A 15,547-nucleotide genomic window follows, 5' to 3' on the forward strand; every position below is an offset into this window, starting at 1 on the left:
TATACAATATACGTGTAGTAGATAAGAGGATTCCGGTTTATACATAGTATACACCCACCCATGGGCCATGCCATGCATATTAAAAAATCCCTCTTCATTTACTGTTCTCCCGTTTTTGTTAAATATGTAATGCTTACAATTCACAGTGCTATTTTCCAAAAGTGTATGACGTGCTTGAAGCTTATGTTATTCTTTTATGGCTAAAATTCAGGAGAGAGATGGGTGGGTGAATAATCTTGGGAACAAACCGTACAAGTAAATGTTGCTGTCACAGTTAGAGAAATTTCACACACCTTTTGGTCGTGGAGATTATACATTCTAACCAGGACATAATTATTTTATTTCACTCTTTCTTATCACGTGATAGAGTAAGGTAATAAGAAATTACAAGAATACGATATACTCTCAGTTACATGATAAGAGTTAATTAAGTGAACATAACCTTTTTTTTAGGTAATTAATAATTTATTAAGAATCCATTAAAAACGTACATAGGACATGCCTGTTGATACGACCAAAAGGTCATACACGCAAAAAAACATCATACAATTTCACATTTACAAAACTCATCATGAATACAATTACATCCTCAACTACGACGGGCATGGAGGCATATATCTAACCAACACGAAAGATAACAACCTTGCGAGTCGTAGAATCAACGTAACAACATTACGAGAAACAGACCGCACCGCCTTTGATGATCTTGCAATTGTCAGAAAAGAAGTACTAGTATGAGTTATCTCCAGAAAACGTCGAGCTTCCTCCTCATAGTCCTTTGCCATGCTCAAAAACCAACATTAACTCTAAACAATAGTTGTTGCTTAAAGATCTAAGTGTGATCTATAAGTTATAGCCATCACAAAAACTCTCCTTCACATAACAAGAGAGCGACCACAATCACGAAAGCTCTTCTAACAAGAGAGGAACCACAACTATGAAAGCTCTTCTTGACACAACGAAAGAACGACCACAACTAAAAAAGAAACGCGAAAGAAAATAGAAGAAAAGGACCATAAGAGTTGCTGCTGACCCTAAAACCAACAGCCAGAGTCAGCGGCTGAGGGATTTTTCCTTTATGCTTTTTCTCTAGATAGCAACTAGGGTTGTAGAGAAGAGAATATAAATTGGGTTAACTTAAGGATTAGATTTTGCCTGACAAGGAAATTAATCACAGCCGAAATTATGGATTAATTTATACATGTACTGTTTTAGGTCTGTTTTCCATTTATCAGTCGACAGGAGTCAATATATTCAGCGAAAAACACTGCACATGCAAAATTTGAACTCCCAAAAGTACAATATTTACGAATAAAAGATCAACTACAATAATTTTTACCAAAAAAAAATCAACTACAATAATGACCATGGTAGGTCCACTCGATATGGACCGTCGGATCAAGGTGGTGATATGATTGTTTTTAGTGTTAAAACACATAAACAGCTGTATGCATCCCAAGCAAACAAATCCCCCACACTCACATTAAAGTCATAACCATTTTCATTGTTTCACCGTCACCACGCCCACCACCACCTTCCTTCTGCTCTCCAACCCAGAGGAGAGACTAGAGAGCCAACCACTTTTAGCTTATGTAATGTCACGGTTGTCACCGTCACGGCCGCTGGTCTTCTGAAAAGTGACTTGCAGACCCGCAAGTAAACGGGTTGTTGGAATCCAAGTCAAAATAGGAGAAACCCGGTTCAAGGAGCGGGTTTTGTCGGAAGAAGATGAGAATGACGTACATAGGGCGAGTTTACATGACATTGTATTATTGAACTTAAATGTCATACGGTGATAAACCAGTTCCATGCAAGTTACTTCTAAAGAACAAAGCACGATGCAGTGTAGTTTATGCTCGATTGCTATTCTCTCGGGTTGTTCTCTCGTTCTGACACAAAGACATGTGATTCCAGTAGTGGTGATGATGTTGAAGTATAGTTTGGCACATATATTTATAATTTCTCACACATCCCTATTAATTTTCGATCGTCAAATCGAATAGATTGAAGATAATCAATAACTAACTAAAAATTAACAAAATGTGTGTAAGTAAAAATGAGCATAGGAATAGCTCTATCCATATAGAAATAGTTGTTTTACATAATAAGGGAGACACTTCGAGTGCCGAAAATAAAGTGATTTAATACATTGCACATAGGTTTACATATAGCGTTATTTTTACAATTATGTGATGTGACTATCCATTTTATAAAATATATATTTATTTTATTAATATTATACTTTAAGTGCATAAAATATCAAACCCATAGTAAATTCATTATAACACCGACACTAATAACATTATATGAAAGCTTAATTTTCTTGAAAAATAAAAGGACAACCTAATTTTCTCAATCTTTTGTTCTCACTCAAATCAACGGCTGACATTGTCCGTGACTGCCGGTATCTTTAGCGTTGCTCTCCAAAATTACGTAATTAAGATTCGAAACGTGCCTGTGGTGCAATTAAACCTTTAAAAGCCCCCCAAACACTCTTCTCGCTCACACTCTCTAGATTTACTGAGTTTTATCAGCTCCCAAGCTGAAGAAATCTTCCATGAAATGGTATAGCACTTACTGAAACCAGTCACTACCCATTTGGGCCATTTCTCCAAATACCAAGGCAAACCAAAGTTTGCATTTTTTATTCAATTTCTTTTCCAACATTTTTTATAAGTAAAGTTTATATTTTTCAAAACTTGGGTGGTGGCAGAGAGATTTGAATCACTGAACCAGAGAGAGAGAGAGAGAGAGAGAGAGAGAGAGGAAAGATGAAGCTTTTCTGGGTTAGCATTGTAATTTCACTTGCTTTCAGCAAATGGGTTGCTGGGTTTATGGAGTACGGATACAATGAAACAGAGATTGCATTGTTGGAGGGCTACGGGGAGGCCAAGGTCGGAGCTAACTTGCTGATGGTTGGACTAACCCTCATTCGAGGAGCTGGAGCTAAACGAGCAGGTAAAATCTCCACTCCAATGGTATACATTTTGCATATTGTTACAAGACGATATTCTAAACTACTCTGATTTACGGGGATTGGGAATCGAACTCTGTTGAACGGGACGGGCATGGGCAAACTGGCCTAACCCACATCTGCGTTTTTCATTTTTTTTTATTCGAAACATTTTGCATATTGCTGGATTAGATAAAGTTAGAACCTTTTTCCTGTTTTTCTCTGTACTTCTTTCGGAGAGGAGAGAAAACAGATTGTGTGCTATATATTGATTGCTTTGTTTTGTCCCTCGATTTATGTATTTATTGTAGCTTGTATTGCAATTTTCCTGGAACCATCTTATTTATTACTTTTTGAAATTCTGTTTTCTGAGTTCTTTAATTCCTTCAGTGGTCTAAGATTCTGAGTGAGATTCCTGCTTGAATGATTAGCATACTGTTTATCATGAAGCTGATGTGATTGGTGTTGAATTTGTTATTTATTTATTTATTTATTTTCCAATTCATATTGTGAATCATTTCTTATTCATTGTTCCTGAATGATAGTGACTTGAGTTTTATATATTTATTTGAGATCTGTCTTATTTTTATTTTGGCCTAATTTACCTACTTGAGTTTTCGGATTTTGCAGTCTGCTTGGATGGAACCTTACCGGGGTATCATTTGCATCGCGGATATGGATCAGGAGCAAATAGTTGGCTCATTCAATTGGAGGTTTGTGACTCTGAGATAAATAAAAAACAATGACATCTTGTAATTATGCAGTATTATCTTCATTCTTTTGTATATCAAAATCCTAAAGATGGTTTCTAAAATACGAACTTCCAAGCGTGTCGTGCATGAAAATGATCAGATGACTAGTTTTAAAATCATCCACAATGTTTTTTAAATACGTAAAACATGTTTTTATCATGTTACCTTTTGGTTGATTGATCTCCAAACAAGCCTCTCAAGTCCTTTGATTTGTTGACAATTTGCGTAGTTTAGGACTTGACTTGAATAAACATCTTGTGGCAGGGGGGAGGATGGTGTAACAACATTAGAACTTGTGTTTACCGAAAAACATCAAGGCGGGGATCATCAAAATACATGGAAAAACAGGTAGCATTTAGTGGAATACTGAGCAATAAAGCCCAAGAAAATCCTGGTTTGTTCCTCAAATTTAATGCTAAATTGTCTAAGATTATACTTGCATCTGCTCGTTTCTAGTTTAGTCGTCTTGACCCTCACCTTATCATGTATGGGGTTGCAGATTTTTTCAACTGGAACAGAGTAAAGGTTCGTTATTGCGATGGTGCTTCTTTTACTGGGGATAGTGAACACAAGGTTAGTAGGATGTTCTCAATGTTTACATTTTTCTACCAAATGGCGGTATTGATATCATTTGGCAGCTAAAAATTGGCTTCAAACTGATAAATCCAACATAAATATGGTAGTACTGGATGATAACTTGACTATTTTCATTCATATGTGCACATGAGATGCTAAAATATAGTGATTTTGCTTTTAGGCTAAACAACTGCAATTTAGAGGGGAGCGTATATGGTTGGCTGCAATGGAGGACTTGAAATCAAAGGGCATGCGCTACGCCAAGCAGGTACAATGCTTCTTACCTATGATCTATTCTCATGCTATGCCACTTCTTACTGTATATTAACCAATTGTGTTTCAGGCTCTTCTTTCAGGTTGCTCTGCCGGAGGTCTGGCAGCTATTTTGCACTGTGATAAGTTCCGAGGTTTAATGCCAGGATATACAAAGGTGAAGTGCCTGAGTGATGCTGGATTGTTTCTTGATGCGTAAGTACTATCCGGAATGCCCTTTCTCTTTCCAGTGTTAAGGCATGCTCTAGCTTATTAACACAGATTTTAATTGGGAACCTGGATCTTGTAGGCATGACGTTTCTGGTGGACACACACTCAGGAATTTATATAGTGGCATCGTTGGCTTGCAGGTAATGACTCGATCCTAAAGAATTGTAACCCACTATCAATCCATGTTTTATCTTCATTTTTTGGGTGTGCATGTTTTCAATGTATGCTTATGGTATTATATTATGCTTATCACAGGGGGTGAAACCAAATCTGCCACATTATTGCACTAATCACCTTGATCCGACTTCGGTAATAATTTCCTTTTCCCTTCCTATATATTTTTTCTAACTTGAAGATAGGTGGTTTGACAAAAACAAAAAAACTTGAAGATAGGTGGAAATGTAGAAAAGTTATGTGCACTGCTATTTAGTATTTACTCTTCAATTACCATCCTTCCTTGCAGTGCTTCTTCCCTCAGAACTTGATCTCCAGCGTCAAAACCCCACTGTTTATACTCAATGCAGCATATGATTCGTGGCAGGTAAAGTTTCGTTATTATAGAATTTTAAAATTTGGTTTTACCTGATGTTCCATGCCACACCGTGTTTGAGAAATGATGGAATGATTCTGCTTGAAAACAGATCCAGTCCAGTTTAGCTCCACCGGCAGCAGATCCTGCCGGCTACTGGCGCAATTGCAGATTAAACCATGCAAAATGTACTTCATCGCAGATCAATTTTCTTCAAGGTGATCCCACATTTGAGGAACTACTTTGAATCTTAAGATTTTATAGCATTTTCAGAAACAAATTAACTGAATTTGTACAGCTTGTTATGAACATTTGTTTTCTTCTTTTAAACAGGATTCAGGAATCAAATGCTGAATGCAGTAAAACGGTTCTCTATGTCTAAACAAAACGGGCTGTTTATAAATTCGTGTTTTGCGCACTGCCAATCCGAGAGGCAGGATACATGGTTTGCTGATGATTCTCCAGTTATTGGAAACAAGGTGAGCCTCTGATGCAACATAGTATATCCAGTTCTCGTCCAATCATAAAAATCAAGCGATCTTAAATTTTAAATTCTTATGTTTATGTGTGACCGATGATATGCAGGCAATTGCTATAGCAGTTGGAGATTGGTATTTCGACAGAACAAGCGTGAAGGCCGTAGATTGTCCCTACCCATGTGACAATTCGTGCCACAATCTGAATTTCGAAAGAGCTTAGTTTTCCCTTTCGTTGAACGAAATAGCTTTATAGTTGGATTGAAAATTGATATAGAAGACAATAAAAAGGAAATCTGCTGAGAAGCGCAAATGCCATCAGCAAGCCTTTCGCAATTGATGTGATGTTTTTCGTGCAAGTTCTTCATATCTTTGATTATGTCTCCAACAAACTCAGTTGGTGCATTAGCAAATTAGTAGTTGAAGAGGTAGAGAGAAGTCTCGCTTCTTTAAGGAGTTTGTAATATATTATGTGATGATTTTAATTCTGGGTTCTATTTAGTGTTTTATGTAAGGTGTTAGCAACTCTGTATTGCAGCCATTCGATTTTTTTTTTCCCATTTCTGGGCAACTTCGGTCGAATTACTCCCACAAGAATTCATCTCCTCTTTTAAATTTTATTTCCATTTATGTTGTGATAAGATGGCCACAGTAAAGTAAGAATTCAACGAACATTCTGATTTAACCAAGAACCAAAGTGCAGTCGAATGTTTACCAGTTTAGGATTTGAGTTTCGTTTTTATCGCCATATTTCGAAGGCAGAGAGATTGAGGCAGAGGAGAGCCATGGTGAAGTTCTTGTGCGTCGGCACTGTGGCTAATCCCACCATCAGTATGTTATTTGATTGATATTTTTCAGGGATTATTTGATAATTGTGATGGTTTTTGTGTTCACCAGTCACTGTCAATCAGCGTCTGTTACATGAATTGGGAAACACTCTTCTATATAGACAACTTGCAGACTAAGTTGCGTAAACTCTGAGATAACAAAAACAAAAGAGGGGACGGTTTTCGGACTTAATCGAAGGATTACTTTGAAGCATCAACAACATCCCCTGATAGTATCTGTATGTATAACCATGCAGAATCCGAAGTAGTCCGGTTTACCATGGTGGATGAGAAAGGCCTTGATTTGTTCATTTCGAAGTCGAACACTCCAAGCTTTTGTTAAATTAAGGAAGTTCATACCGGACATTTCTTCTTAGTTTTTCCCATTTCTGGGCAGCTTTAATTGACTTAGTCCTATAAGAATTCATTTCCTCTTTTTTCAGCACATTTCCTTTTATTTTCTGGTAAGTTGGTAAAAAATTGTTGATGCGACGTCTGGAGCTGCCAGATTTGACTAAGCACTAACGTACGTATATTCAAATCCTCTCCAGTTTAATCAGGATTTGACTTTGGTTTTTATATCTAAGTTTCCGAAGACTAGGGTGGCCGAGAGATTGGAGGAGAGGAGAGGAGAGCCATGGTGAAGTTCTTGTGGGTTGGCATTGTAACAGCACTTGTTTTCAGAATTTGGGTTGATGGGTTTGTGGAAGAGAAGAATTTTGATGAGACGGTGCCGTCTTTGTTGGAGACATATGGAAGCTCCGAGGCTGCAAATGACATACTCATGGTAGGGCTAACACTCGTCAAAGGAGCTGCTGCCAAAGGAGCAGGTATGCCATACATTGATGTATACTCTAAAACTTTTGCAGTTCTTGGTTAATCCTTATTCGGTTTAATTTACCTACTTTGCAGTCTGCTTGGATGGAACAGTACCTGCTTACCATTTGCATCGTGGATATGGATTGGGGGCGAACAGTTGGCTCATTCACCTTCAGGTTTGTGAGATAGATCAGAAAAAAATGACACATTTTATACGTTTCTATGTCGATATTGGGATAATTATATCGTAAAGATAGTTTGAGGAAAATAGTTTTAGTTATTTTCTTTTGGACTTCATGATTCCTTTTAGTTGATTGATCACCAAGCAACCCTCTGAAGTCCTTGTTGATGCAGGGAGGAGCATGGTGTAACGACACCAAAAGTTGTTCTAACCGCAAGCTTTCACCTTATGGATCATCAGCGCACATGGAACCAGAGATAGCATTTTCTGGAATACTAAGCAATCACTCTGAAGAAAATCCCGGTTTTCTCCTCAAACTTAATGCTACATTGTTTAAAGCTGATTCATCTGCCTTTTTTTAGCCGTCTTAACCATTATCATATAAGGGACTGCAGAGTTTTTCAACTGGAATAGAGTAGAGCTCCGGTATTGTGACGGTGCTTCATTTTCTGGGGAGGGCGAAAATCAGGTTGGTGGGATGATCTTTCCGTTTATAGTTTCCCACAAAATTATGATAGTGACTATAGTAGTGCAGCTATTGGAACAAAAAATTAACTTCCTTGTATCGGAAGGTACCTTGTGTATTTATGTTCCTAAGTGCAAATGAGAAGCTAAAATATAGTGATTCTGGTTTTAGGCAGCAAAACTGAAATTTAGAGGACAGCGTATATGGTTAGCTGCAATGGACGATTTGATGTCAAGGGGAATGCGCAACGCGAATCATGTACTACATTTCTTTATGCCAAAGAAATTTTTGTGTTTCCGTGTTAAGCCACTTCTCAACGCATATTAATCCATCATACCTTAGGCTCTTCTTTCTGGTTGCTCTGCCGGCGGTCTGTCATCAATTTTGCACTGTGATGAATTTCGGGGCTTGTTTCCCACAACTACAAAAGTGAAGTGCCTGAGTGATGCTGGATTTTTTCTTGACGCGTGAGTACTATATCCGTAATGTCTTTTCTCTTTGTCAATGTTCCTTGCTAGTAATTAACACTTAAAATTTTATTGGTGATATCCTGTATGGAATTGTAGGGTTGATATTTCTGGTGAACGCACAATGAGGGATTTTTATAGTGGTGTAGTAAGCTTGCAGGGGGTGCAAGAAAATCTGCCGCGATTCTGTACTAGTCACCTCGATCCTACTTCGGTAAACAACTTTTTTTTTACCTCTTGCAGTTTTGGATTTGAAGATAGGTGGTAACTTTAAGTAAGTTTTACACTGTTTCTTACTTTGCAGTGCTTCTTCCCCGAGAACTTAATTGTGAACCTTACAACCCCGCTATTTATACTCAATTCTGCATATGATTCATGGCAGGTAATTGTTCATTGTAAATTTGAATATGGTGTTAATTATTTGAGAATTACTGGACGGACTCTTACTGAAAGAATGCATTGAATTGTACTTTCCCACTTGAAATCAGATCAATAACAGTTTAGCTCCACCATCAGCAGATCCGCACGGCGAGTGGAAGAGTTGCAGATATAACCTTGCAAGTTGTTCCGCATCACAGATGCAAATTCTTCAAGGTGAAATCCCACATACGATGAACTTTTTCAACTCATAAAACTTGCAACAGCTTGAGAAACAAACTAAACATGTTGTTGTGCTAGGATAGCACCAAACCCGTTGGAACCAACTCAAGCTAACCCACAGGAAATTTACCAAATGAAATGCAAGAACAAAATATTAAAGAACACCAAGATTTTAACGAGGTTCCTCAACAGTCAGTGTAACTGGAGTACGTCCTCGGAACAGTAGGAGCTCACCCAATAATCCACTATCAACCAAATGGGAGTTTACAAAATGTTGGCAATCTCACAACCCAAATAACCCAATACACCCAATAGCTCTCACACACCACATAAACAAATAGAGAAAGAAATATAATGAATAATTTCTTCTCTATACATATAGCTCAAAGCTATTACAACAACAACTACTTTGGTGAATGATTACTAACCAAATGAAGCAGCCGCTTCTTTTTTCTTCTATTTGGGCTCTCTGCAACTCTCTTGCTCTCGGCAGCTCAATCTTCTCTCTTCTGCTCTCATCTAAAAATGAGCTCTCCTTTTCTTCTCTTCTACCGAAACAAAACAATGAATTATGGTTTTTAAAAAACCACAAAAGAAGAAAACATCATCATGATGCCTCATTCTCATCATTTTGTCTTTCACTATTATATTCACCGAAAGTTTTTTCTTTATAATTTTTTATTCCCAAAAGTTGGCCACTTGGCCACATACTCCAACAATCTCCACCTTGGCCAAGTTCCGAAAAACGCCATGATAAGCCAACCAACACAATTAACACACAACATCACTCCCAAACACTAGCAAGAGAACAACTCATGCCGAGCCAAATGCTCTAAAACTCCTACTGCTCAACGCCTTCTTTATATAGGCATAATGTGAGCCAAGTTCAAACAGTGAACAAACTTGGCTACACCAACAACCTTAGTCAACATATCAGCGGGGTTGTCTTTAGTTGGAATCTTCTGGAGAATGATTTCCCCTTCACCAACAATTTCACGAACAAAGTGATAACGCACATCTATGTGCTTGGTCCTCGCATGATGAACCTGATACTTAGTCAAATAAATGGCACTCTGACTATCACAATGTACCTCCACCTGCTTCTGATCAACCCCCAAATCTTTAATCAGCCCATGTATCCAAATGGCCTCCTTTATAGCTTCAGCAACTGCCATATATTCAGCCTCTGTAGTAGACAAGGCAACAGACGACTGCAAAATGGACCTCCAACAAATTGGTCCTTTAGCCATAGTAAACACATAGCCTGTAGTAGACTTCCTTCCATCCAGATCACCTGCATAATCTGAATCAACATAACCAACTGCAAAATGACCAATACCAGAGTCATCCCTCTCAAAGCATAAACCAACATCTCGAGTACCATGGAGATACCTCAATATCCACTTAGCTGCTTGCCAATGCTCTTTACCTGGATTATGCATATATCGACTCACCATGCCAACTGCATGAGCAATATCCGGTCTAGAGCATACCATTGCATACATCAAACTACCAACCAAATTTGCATATGGTATATTTTTCATTTGCAGCTTCTCTTTATCAGTTTTAGGACACTGTAGAGAACTCAATTTAAAATGAGGAGCCAAAGGGGTACTAACCGGTTTGGTTGAATCATGAACTCCAAACTTCCCAATCAACTTCTCAAGGTATTGTCTTTGATTCAAACTGACCAAACCCTTCTCTCTATCTCTAGTGATCTCCATGCCAAGGATCTTCTTTGCTTCACCAAGATCCTTCATCTCAAACTCATTCTTCATTTGTTTCTTCAATTTCTTAATCTCTTCAACATTCTTTGAGGCAATCAACATATCATCAACATATATCAATAAATAAATGAAAGACCCATCTTGCAACTTCTTGAAGTACACACAATGATCATATTGACTTCTAGAATAATTTTGGCCTCTCATAAATTTATCAAACCTCAAATACCATTGTCTTGGAGATTGCTTCAAGCCATAAAGCGATTTTTTCAACTTGCAAAACAAATTTTCCTTCCCTTTCACTATATACCCATCCGATTGACACATATAAATCTCTTCATTCAAATCACCATGTAGGAAAGCCGTCTTCACATCGAGTTGCACAAGCTCAAGATCATATTGTGCAACAAGAGCTAACATAATACGAATTGAGGAGTGCTTCACAACTGGAGAAAATATTTCATTGTAGTCAATGCCCTCCTTTTGTGCATACCCTTTAGCAACTAATCTTACTTTAAATCTCACATTTCTTTTCTCATCAGCATCTTCCTTCTTGGCATACACCCACTTGCAACCAATAGCTTTCTTGCCCTTAGGCAATTTAGCTAACTCCGAAGTTTTGTTCTTCAAGAGAGAATTCATCTCATCACCCATGGCATTGCACCACCTCTTCTTCTCCTCACTCTCAATGGCTTCCTCGAAATTAGATGGAATCTCATCAGTGATAATAGGAAGAGCAAAAGAAACATAATCACTATACCGAGCTGGCTTGGTAATTTGTCTCTTTCCTCTATTCTTGGCAATAGACTCTTGAGGTGAAACTTCCTCTTCAACTTGAATAGAATCTTCAAGTTCAACTTCTTCAACATCCTCATGGTCTCCAACTTCTTCACTTGTAGTGGTTTCGACATCAGCGGAAATAGGATTTGAAGTACCAGAGGCAACTTTCTCAAGCTCCACCTGTTGGACATCTTTCACATTCTTCTCAGAGCCTTTGTACATACTTTCTTCATCAAATGTCACATCTCTGCTGATTACAAGTTTTTTCATCTCTGGGCACCACAACCTGTAACCTTTGACACCACTACTAAAACCAAGAAAGATAGCCTTTTTGGCTCTAGGATCAAGTTTATTTTCAGTCACATGAAAATAAGCAGGTGAACCAAAAATACGGATATAGTCATAATCAGAAGAAGGTTTTCCAGTCCATACCTCCATTGGTGTCTTACCCTGAACAGCAGCTGAGGGTAACCGATTGATGATGTGACATGCATAATTAACTGCTTCTGCCCAAAATGACTTGCTTAAACCCGACTGAGACAACATACATCTAACCTTCTCAAGCAAGGTTCGATTCAATCTTTCTGCAACTCCATTTTGTCGTGGAGTTCCCAGAACACTGAAATGTCTCACAATTCCTTCTTCTTTGCAAACTTTAAAGAAAGGGTCGGATGTGTATTCACCACCATTATCCGATCTCAAAATCTTAATCTTTCTCCCAGTCTGGTTCTCAACCATTTTCTTCCATCCCAAGAAAATGCTTAACACCTCACTCTTGTGCTTCATAATGTAAACCCAAGACCTTCTTAAATAATCATCAACAAAGGTCACGAACCAATGTCTACCACTCAAAAAGGGAGTCTTTGTAGGACCCCAAACATCCGACTGCACATAATCAAGAATGCCCTTCATCTGATGTACAGCAGTACCAAACTTCACTCTAGTTTGCTTCCCCAAGACACAATGCTCGCAGAAATCAAGCTTACAAGTCGTGGCACCTTTTAGAAGACCTTTTTTCACAAGCCCTTGTAGAGCTTTCTCACCGGCATGGCCTAATCTCATATGCCACAGTCTAGTAGTATCTGAATCAGATGTGCCCATATTCTCAGAAACTACAGATGCTTCACCTGTCACAGTGCTTCCCTGCAATAAATACAAATGGCCACATCTAGGAGCTTTCATCACAACAAGTGCACCATAAGTAACTTTTAATGTCTGCTCATCTGAATGAAACCTGAAACCCTTGGATTCCAAAGTACCCAAAGAAATAAGATTTTTCTTCAAATTCGGTACATACCGAACACCTGTCAACTCTTTAACCATACCATCATGCAACTTTAAACGAACTGTACCAATCCCTTTTGTTGTGCAAGGATTGTCATCTTCCATGAACACAACGCCACCATCAAACTCTTTCAAGCTTGAAAACCAATCCTTGTGAGGAGTCATATGATGAGTACAACCCGTATCCAACACCCACTTAGTAGCACAATCAAATGATGAGGAAGTGGTTAAAGCAAAATCAGAAAAATCTGTTTCAACCTCAGCAACATTAGCTTCAGAACTTTCTTTGCCTTTGGTCTTCAATTTAGGACAATCTTTCTTCCAATGACCCTTATTACGACAAAAGGCACATTCATCCCTTTCCAAAGGTTTTCTACCTTTAGAGTTTCCTCTAGGTCGAGACTGTGATTTTTTCCTACTAGAAGATGATCTCCTCTCCGATGATCTACCTCTAACAAATAAAGCTTCAGAGGTACTATCATGATTTTTATCTCTATGCCTCATTTCATAATTCATCAAGGCATTTGACACATCTTCAAATTTCACAGTTTCTTTACCATGCATAATAGTGGTAACAAAATGCTCATAAGAGTCCGGCAAGGAATTCAACAATATTAAGGTCTTATCTTCATCTTTAATATCCTCATCTAAATTTAACAAGTCGGCAATCAACTTATTAAAAGCATCAAGGTGTCTAATCATTTTTGTACCTTCTTTGTATTGGAAGCGATAGAGCTTTTTCTTCAAGTGTAGCCGGTTCTCTGCACTCTTTGTCATATACTTGTCTTCCAATTTTTGCCACAACACACTTGCTAATGTCTCCCGCATCACAAAATATTTTTGAGTTTTTGCAAGGCACAACCGAATTGAAGAGCAAGCCCACAAATTTAATTTCTCCCATTCTGACTTCGACATGGCTTCCGGCTTCTCTCCCAAAGCGGCAAGTAGATCTTGTTGAGCCAACACATCTTTGACCTCACATTGCCACATCCCGAAGTTGTTTGTGCCATCAAACTTTTCCACTTCGATCTTTGCATTTTGCACCGTAGTTCTTGCAAACCCGGAGCTGCTTCCAAAAGGATTCTCATCTTGCCCGTCTGACATCTTTGGCAACTAGACAGTACCCAAGAGCAACTAGTGCTCTGATACCAATTGTTGTGCTAGGATAGCACCAAACCCGTTGGAACCAACTTAAGCTAACCCACAGGAAATTTACCAAATGAAATGCAAGAACAAAATATTAAAGAACATCAAGATTTTAACGAGGTTCCTCAACAGTCAGTGTAACTGGAGTACGTCCTCGGAGCAGTAGGAGCTCACCCAATAATCCACTATCAACCAAATGGGAGTTTACAAAATGTTGGCAATCTCACAATCCAAATAACCCAATACACCCAATAGCTCTCACACACCACATAAACAAATAGAGAAAGAAATATAATGAATAATTTCTTCTCTATACATATAGCTCAAAGCTATTACAACAACAACTATTTTGGTGAATGATTACTAACCAAATGAAGCAGCAGCTTCTTTTTTCTTCTGTTTGGGCTCTCTGCAACTCTCTTGCTCTCGGCAGCTCAATCTTCTCTCTTCTGCTCTCATCTAAAAATGAGCTCTCCTTTTCTTCTCTTCTACCGAAACAAAACAATGAATTATGGTTTTTAAAAAACCACAAAAGAAGAAAACATCATCATGATGCCTCATTCTCATCATTTTGTCTTTCACTATTATATTCACCGAAAGTTTTTTCTTTATAATTTTTTATACCCAAAAGTTGGCGCCACATACTCCAACACACTTCTGTGACATTATTTTTCTGTTATATATGGAACAGGATTCAGGAATCAAATGCTGAATGCAGTAAAACAATTCTCAATGCCTAATCAAAATGGGATGTTCATAAATTCGTGTTTGGTGCACTGTCAAACGGAGAAAAGTGCATGGTATGCTAATGAATCTCCAGCTCTTGGAAACAAGGTGAGCCTGTTTAACTACTAACACACACAAATAGAAACAGAAACACATGCATTATATGTAGAGAGAGTTTAAAGATATCTTAAACTTACCATATGTGACGGATTATTGCAGACAATTGCAGAAGCTGTTGGAGATTGGTATTTTGATAGATCAGAGGTTAAGGTTGTTGATGAAACTTGCCGCCATCTGGCCCTCGAATGAGAATTGTTTGACCGATTATTTACATGGTCATTGTATTGAGTTGTCTGCTTAATGAAATAACTTTGTAATAATTGAAATCAATAGAATTCTACTACCAAGTTCAAGAACCAAAAACAAATGAATGAATTGGATAAAAGACGGTAAAAGCGCTGGCAGATAATTGAACAATATTCTCATTCTTCCATTGTGACAATGGTGAGTAGTGCAGTGATACCAGATTCCTTGTGGATGTATGATGATATTTATTGTGGGATGCGTAAATTGTTGACGATATAAACGTACTTTAAATGGCTAGTTACAAGTAACTTTTGGGTCTCACCAATATTAGAGAGTGTATCAACAAATGTGTCAGTTTTGAAGGTCGAAATAGTTTCGCCCTAAAAATCACAGATTAAAACATTCTTCCCTTTTCAGTTTTAATCTTAATTCCATCCGTTGACAAAAAGTAG

General features: G+C 38.0%; 2 protein-coding genes across 4 annotated transcripts; both read left to right on the forward strand.

Annotated features, from left to right (window-relative positions):
* Window positions 1-2,439: 2,439 nt before the first annotated feature.
* LOC139194921 (pectin acetylesterase 10-like) lies at window positions 2,440-6,294 on the forward strand. The gene is made up of 12 exons (XM_070819990.1): window positions 2,440-2,958; window positions 3,584-3,666; window positions 3,970-4,099; window positions 4,205-4,278; window positions 4,463-4,549; window positions 4,625-4,749; window positions 4,844-4,904; window positions 5,020-5,073; window positions 5,228-5,305; window positions 5,406-5,511; window positions 5,627-5,772; window positions 5,879-6,294. Exons 1-12 carry the CDS (start codon window positions 2,772-2,774, stop codon window positions 5,990-5,992), a joined length of 1,245 nt encoding a protein of 414 aa, XP_070676091.1. The 5' UTR covers window positions 2,440-2,771; the 3' UTR covers window positions 5,993-6,294.
* A 497-nt stretch (window positions 6,295-6,791) lies between these two features.
* Window positions 6,792-15,268, forward strand: LOC103427667 (pectin acetylesterase 12-like). Of its 3 annotated transcripts, none has more exons than XM_070819992.1 (12): window positions 6,880-7,060; window positions 7,148-7,426; window positions 7,509-7,591; window positions 7,770-7,899; window positions 7,992-8,065; window positions 8,234-8,320; window positions 8,405-8,529; window positions 8,629-8,743; window positions 8,834-8,911; window positions 9,018-9,123; window positions 14,755-14,897; window positions 15,009-15,268. In XM_070819992.1, the coding sequence occupies exons 2-12, from the start codon at window positions 7,234-7,236 to the stop codon at window positions 15,096-15,098; spliced, it is 1,224 nt and encodes a 407-aa protein (XP_070676093.1). In that variant the 5' UTR covers window positions 6,880-7,060; window positions 7,148-7,233; the 3' UTR covers window positions 15,099-15,268. The 3 variants fall into 3 exon arrangements, 2 of the variants coding, with proteins under 2 accessions (XP_070676093.1, XP_070676094.1); XM_070819993.1 differs by having other exon boundaries at window positions 7,184-7,426; XR_011579708.1 differs by having other exon boundaries at window positions 6,792-7,426; window positions 9,049-9,123.
* The last annotated feature ends 279 nt before the right edge of the window (window positions 15,269-15,547 follow it).

This window comes from Malus domestica, chromosome 04, assembly GCF_042453785.1.
Source record: "Malus domestica chromosome 04, GDT2T_hap1".
Lineage (NCBI taxonomy): Eukaryota > Viridiplantae > Streptophyta > Magnoliopsida > Rosales > Rosaceae > Malus > Malus domestica.

Excerpts from the sequence above, each read along its gene's own strand:
- LOC139194921 (XM_070819990.1), top strand. The coding sequence starts at position 2,772 with ATGAAGCTTTTCTGGGTTAGCATTGTAATTTCACTTGCTTTCAGCAAA. Across the intron at positions 4,550-4,624 it reads GCATGCGCTACGCCAAGCAG|GCTCTTCTTTCAGGTTGCTC; the intron begins GTACAATGCTTC and ends ATTGTGTTTCAG. Across the intron at positions 4,905-5,019 it reads GTGGCATCGTTGGCTTGCAG|GGGGTGAAACCAAATCTGCC; the intron begins GTAATGACTCGA and ends TGCTTATCACAG.
- LOC103427667 (XM_070819992.1), top strand. The coding sequence starts at position 7,234 with ATGGTGAAGTTCTTGTGGGTTGGCATTGTAACAGCACTTGTTTTCAGA. Across the intron at positions 8,321-8,404 it reads GAATGCGCAACGCGAATCAT|GCTCTTCTTTCTGGTTGCTC; the intron begins GTACTACATTTC and ends ATCATACCTTAG. Across the intron at positions 8,744-8,833 it reads GTCACCTCGATCCTACTTCG|TGCTTCTTCCCCGAGAACTT; the intron begins GTAAACAACTTT and ends CTTACTTTGCAG.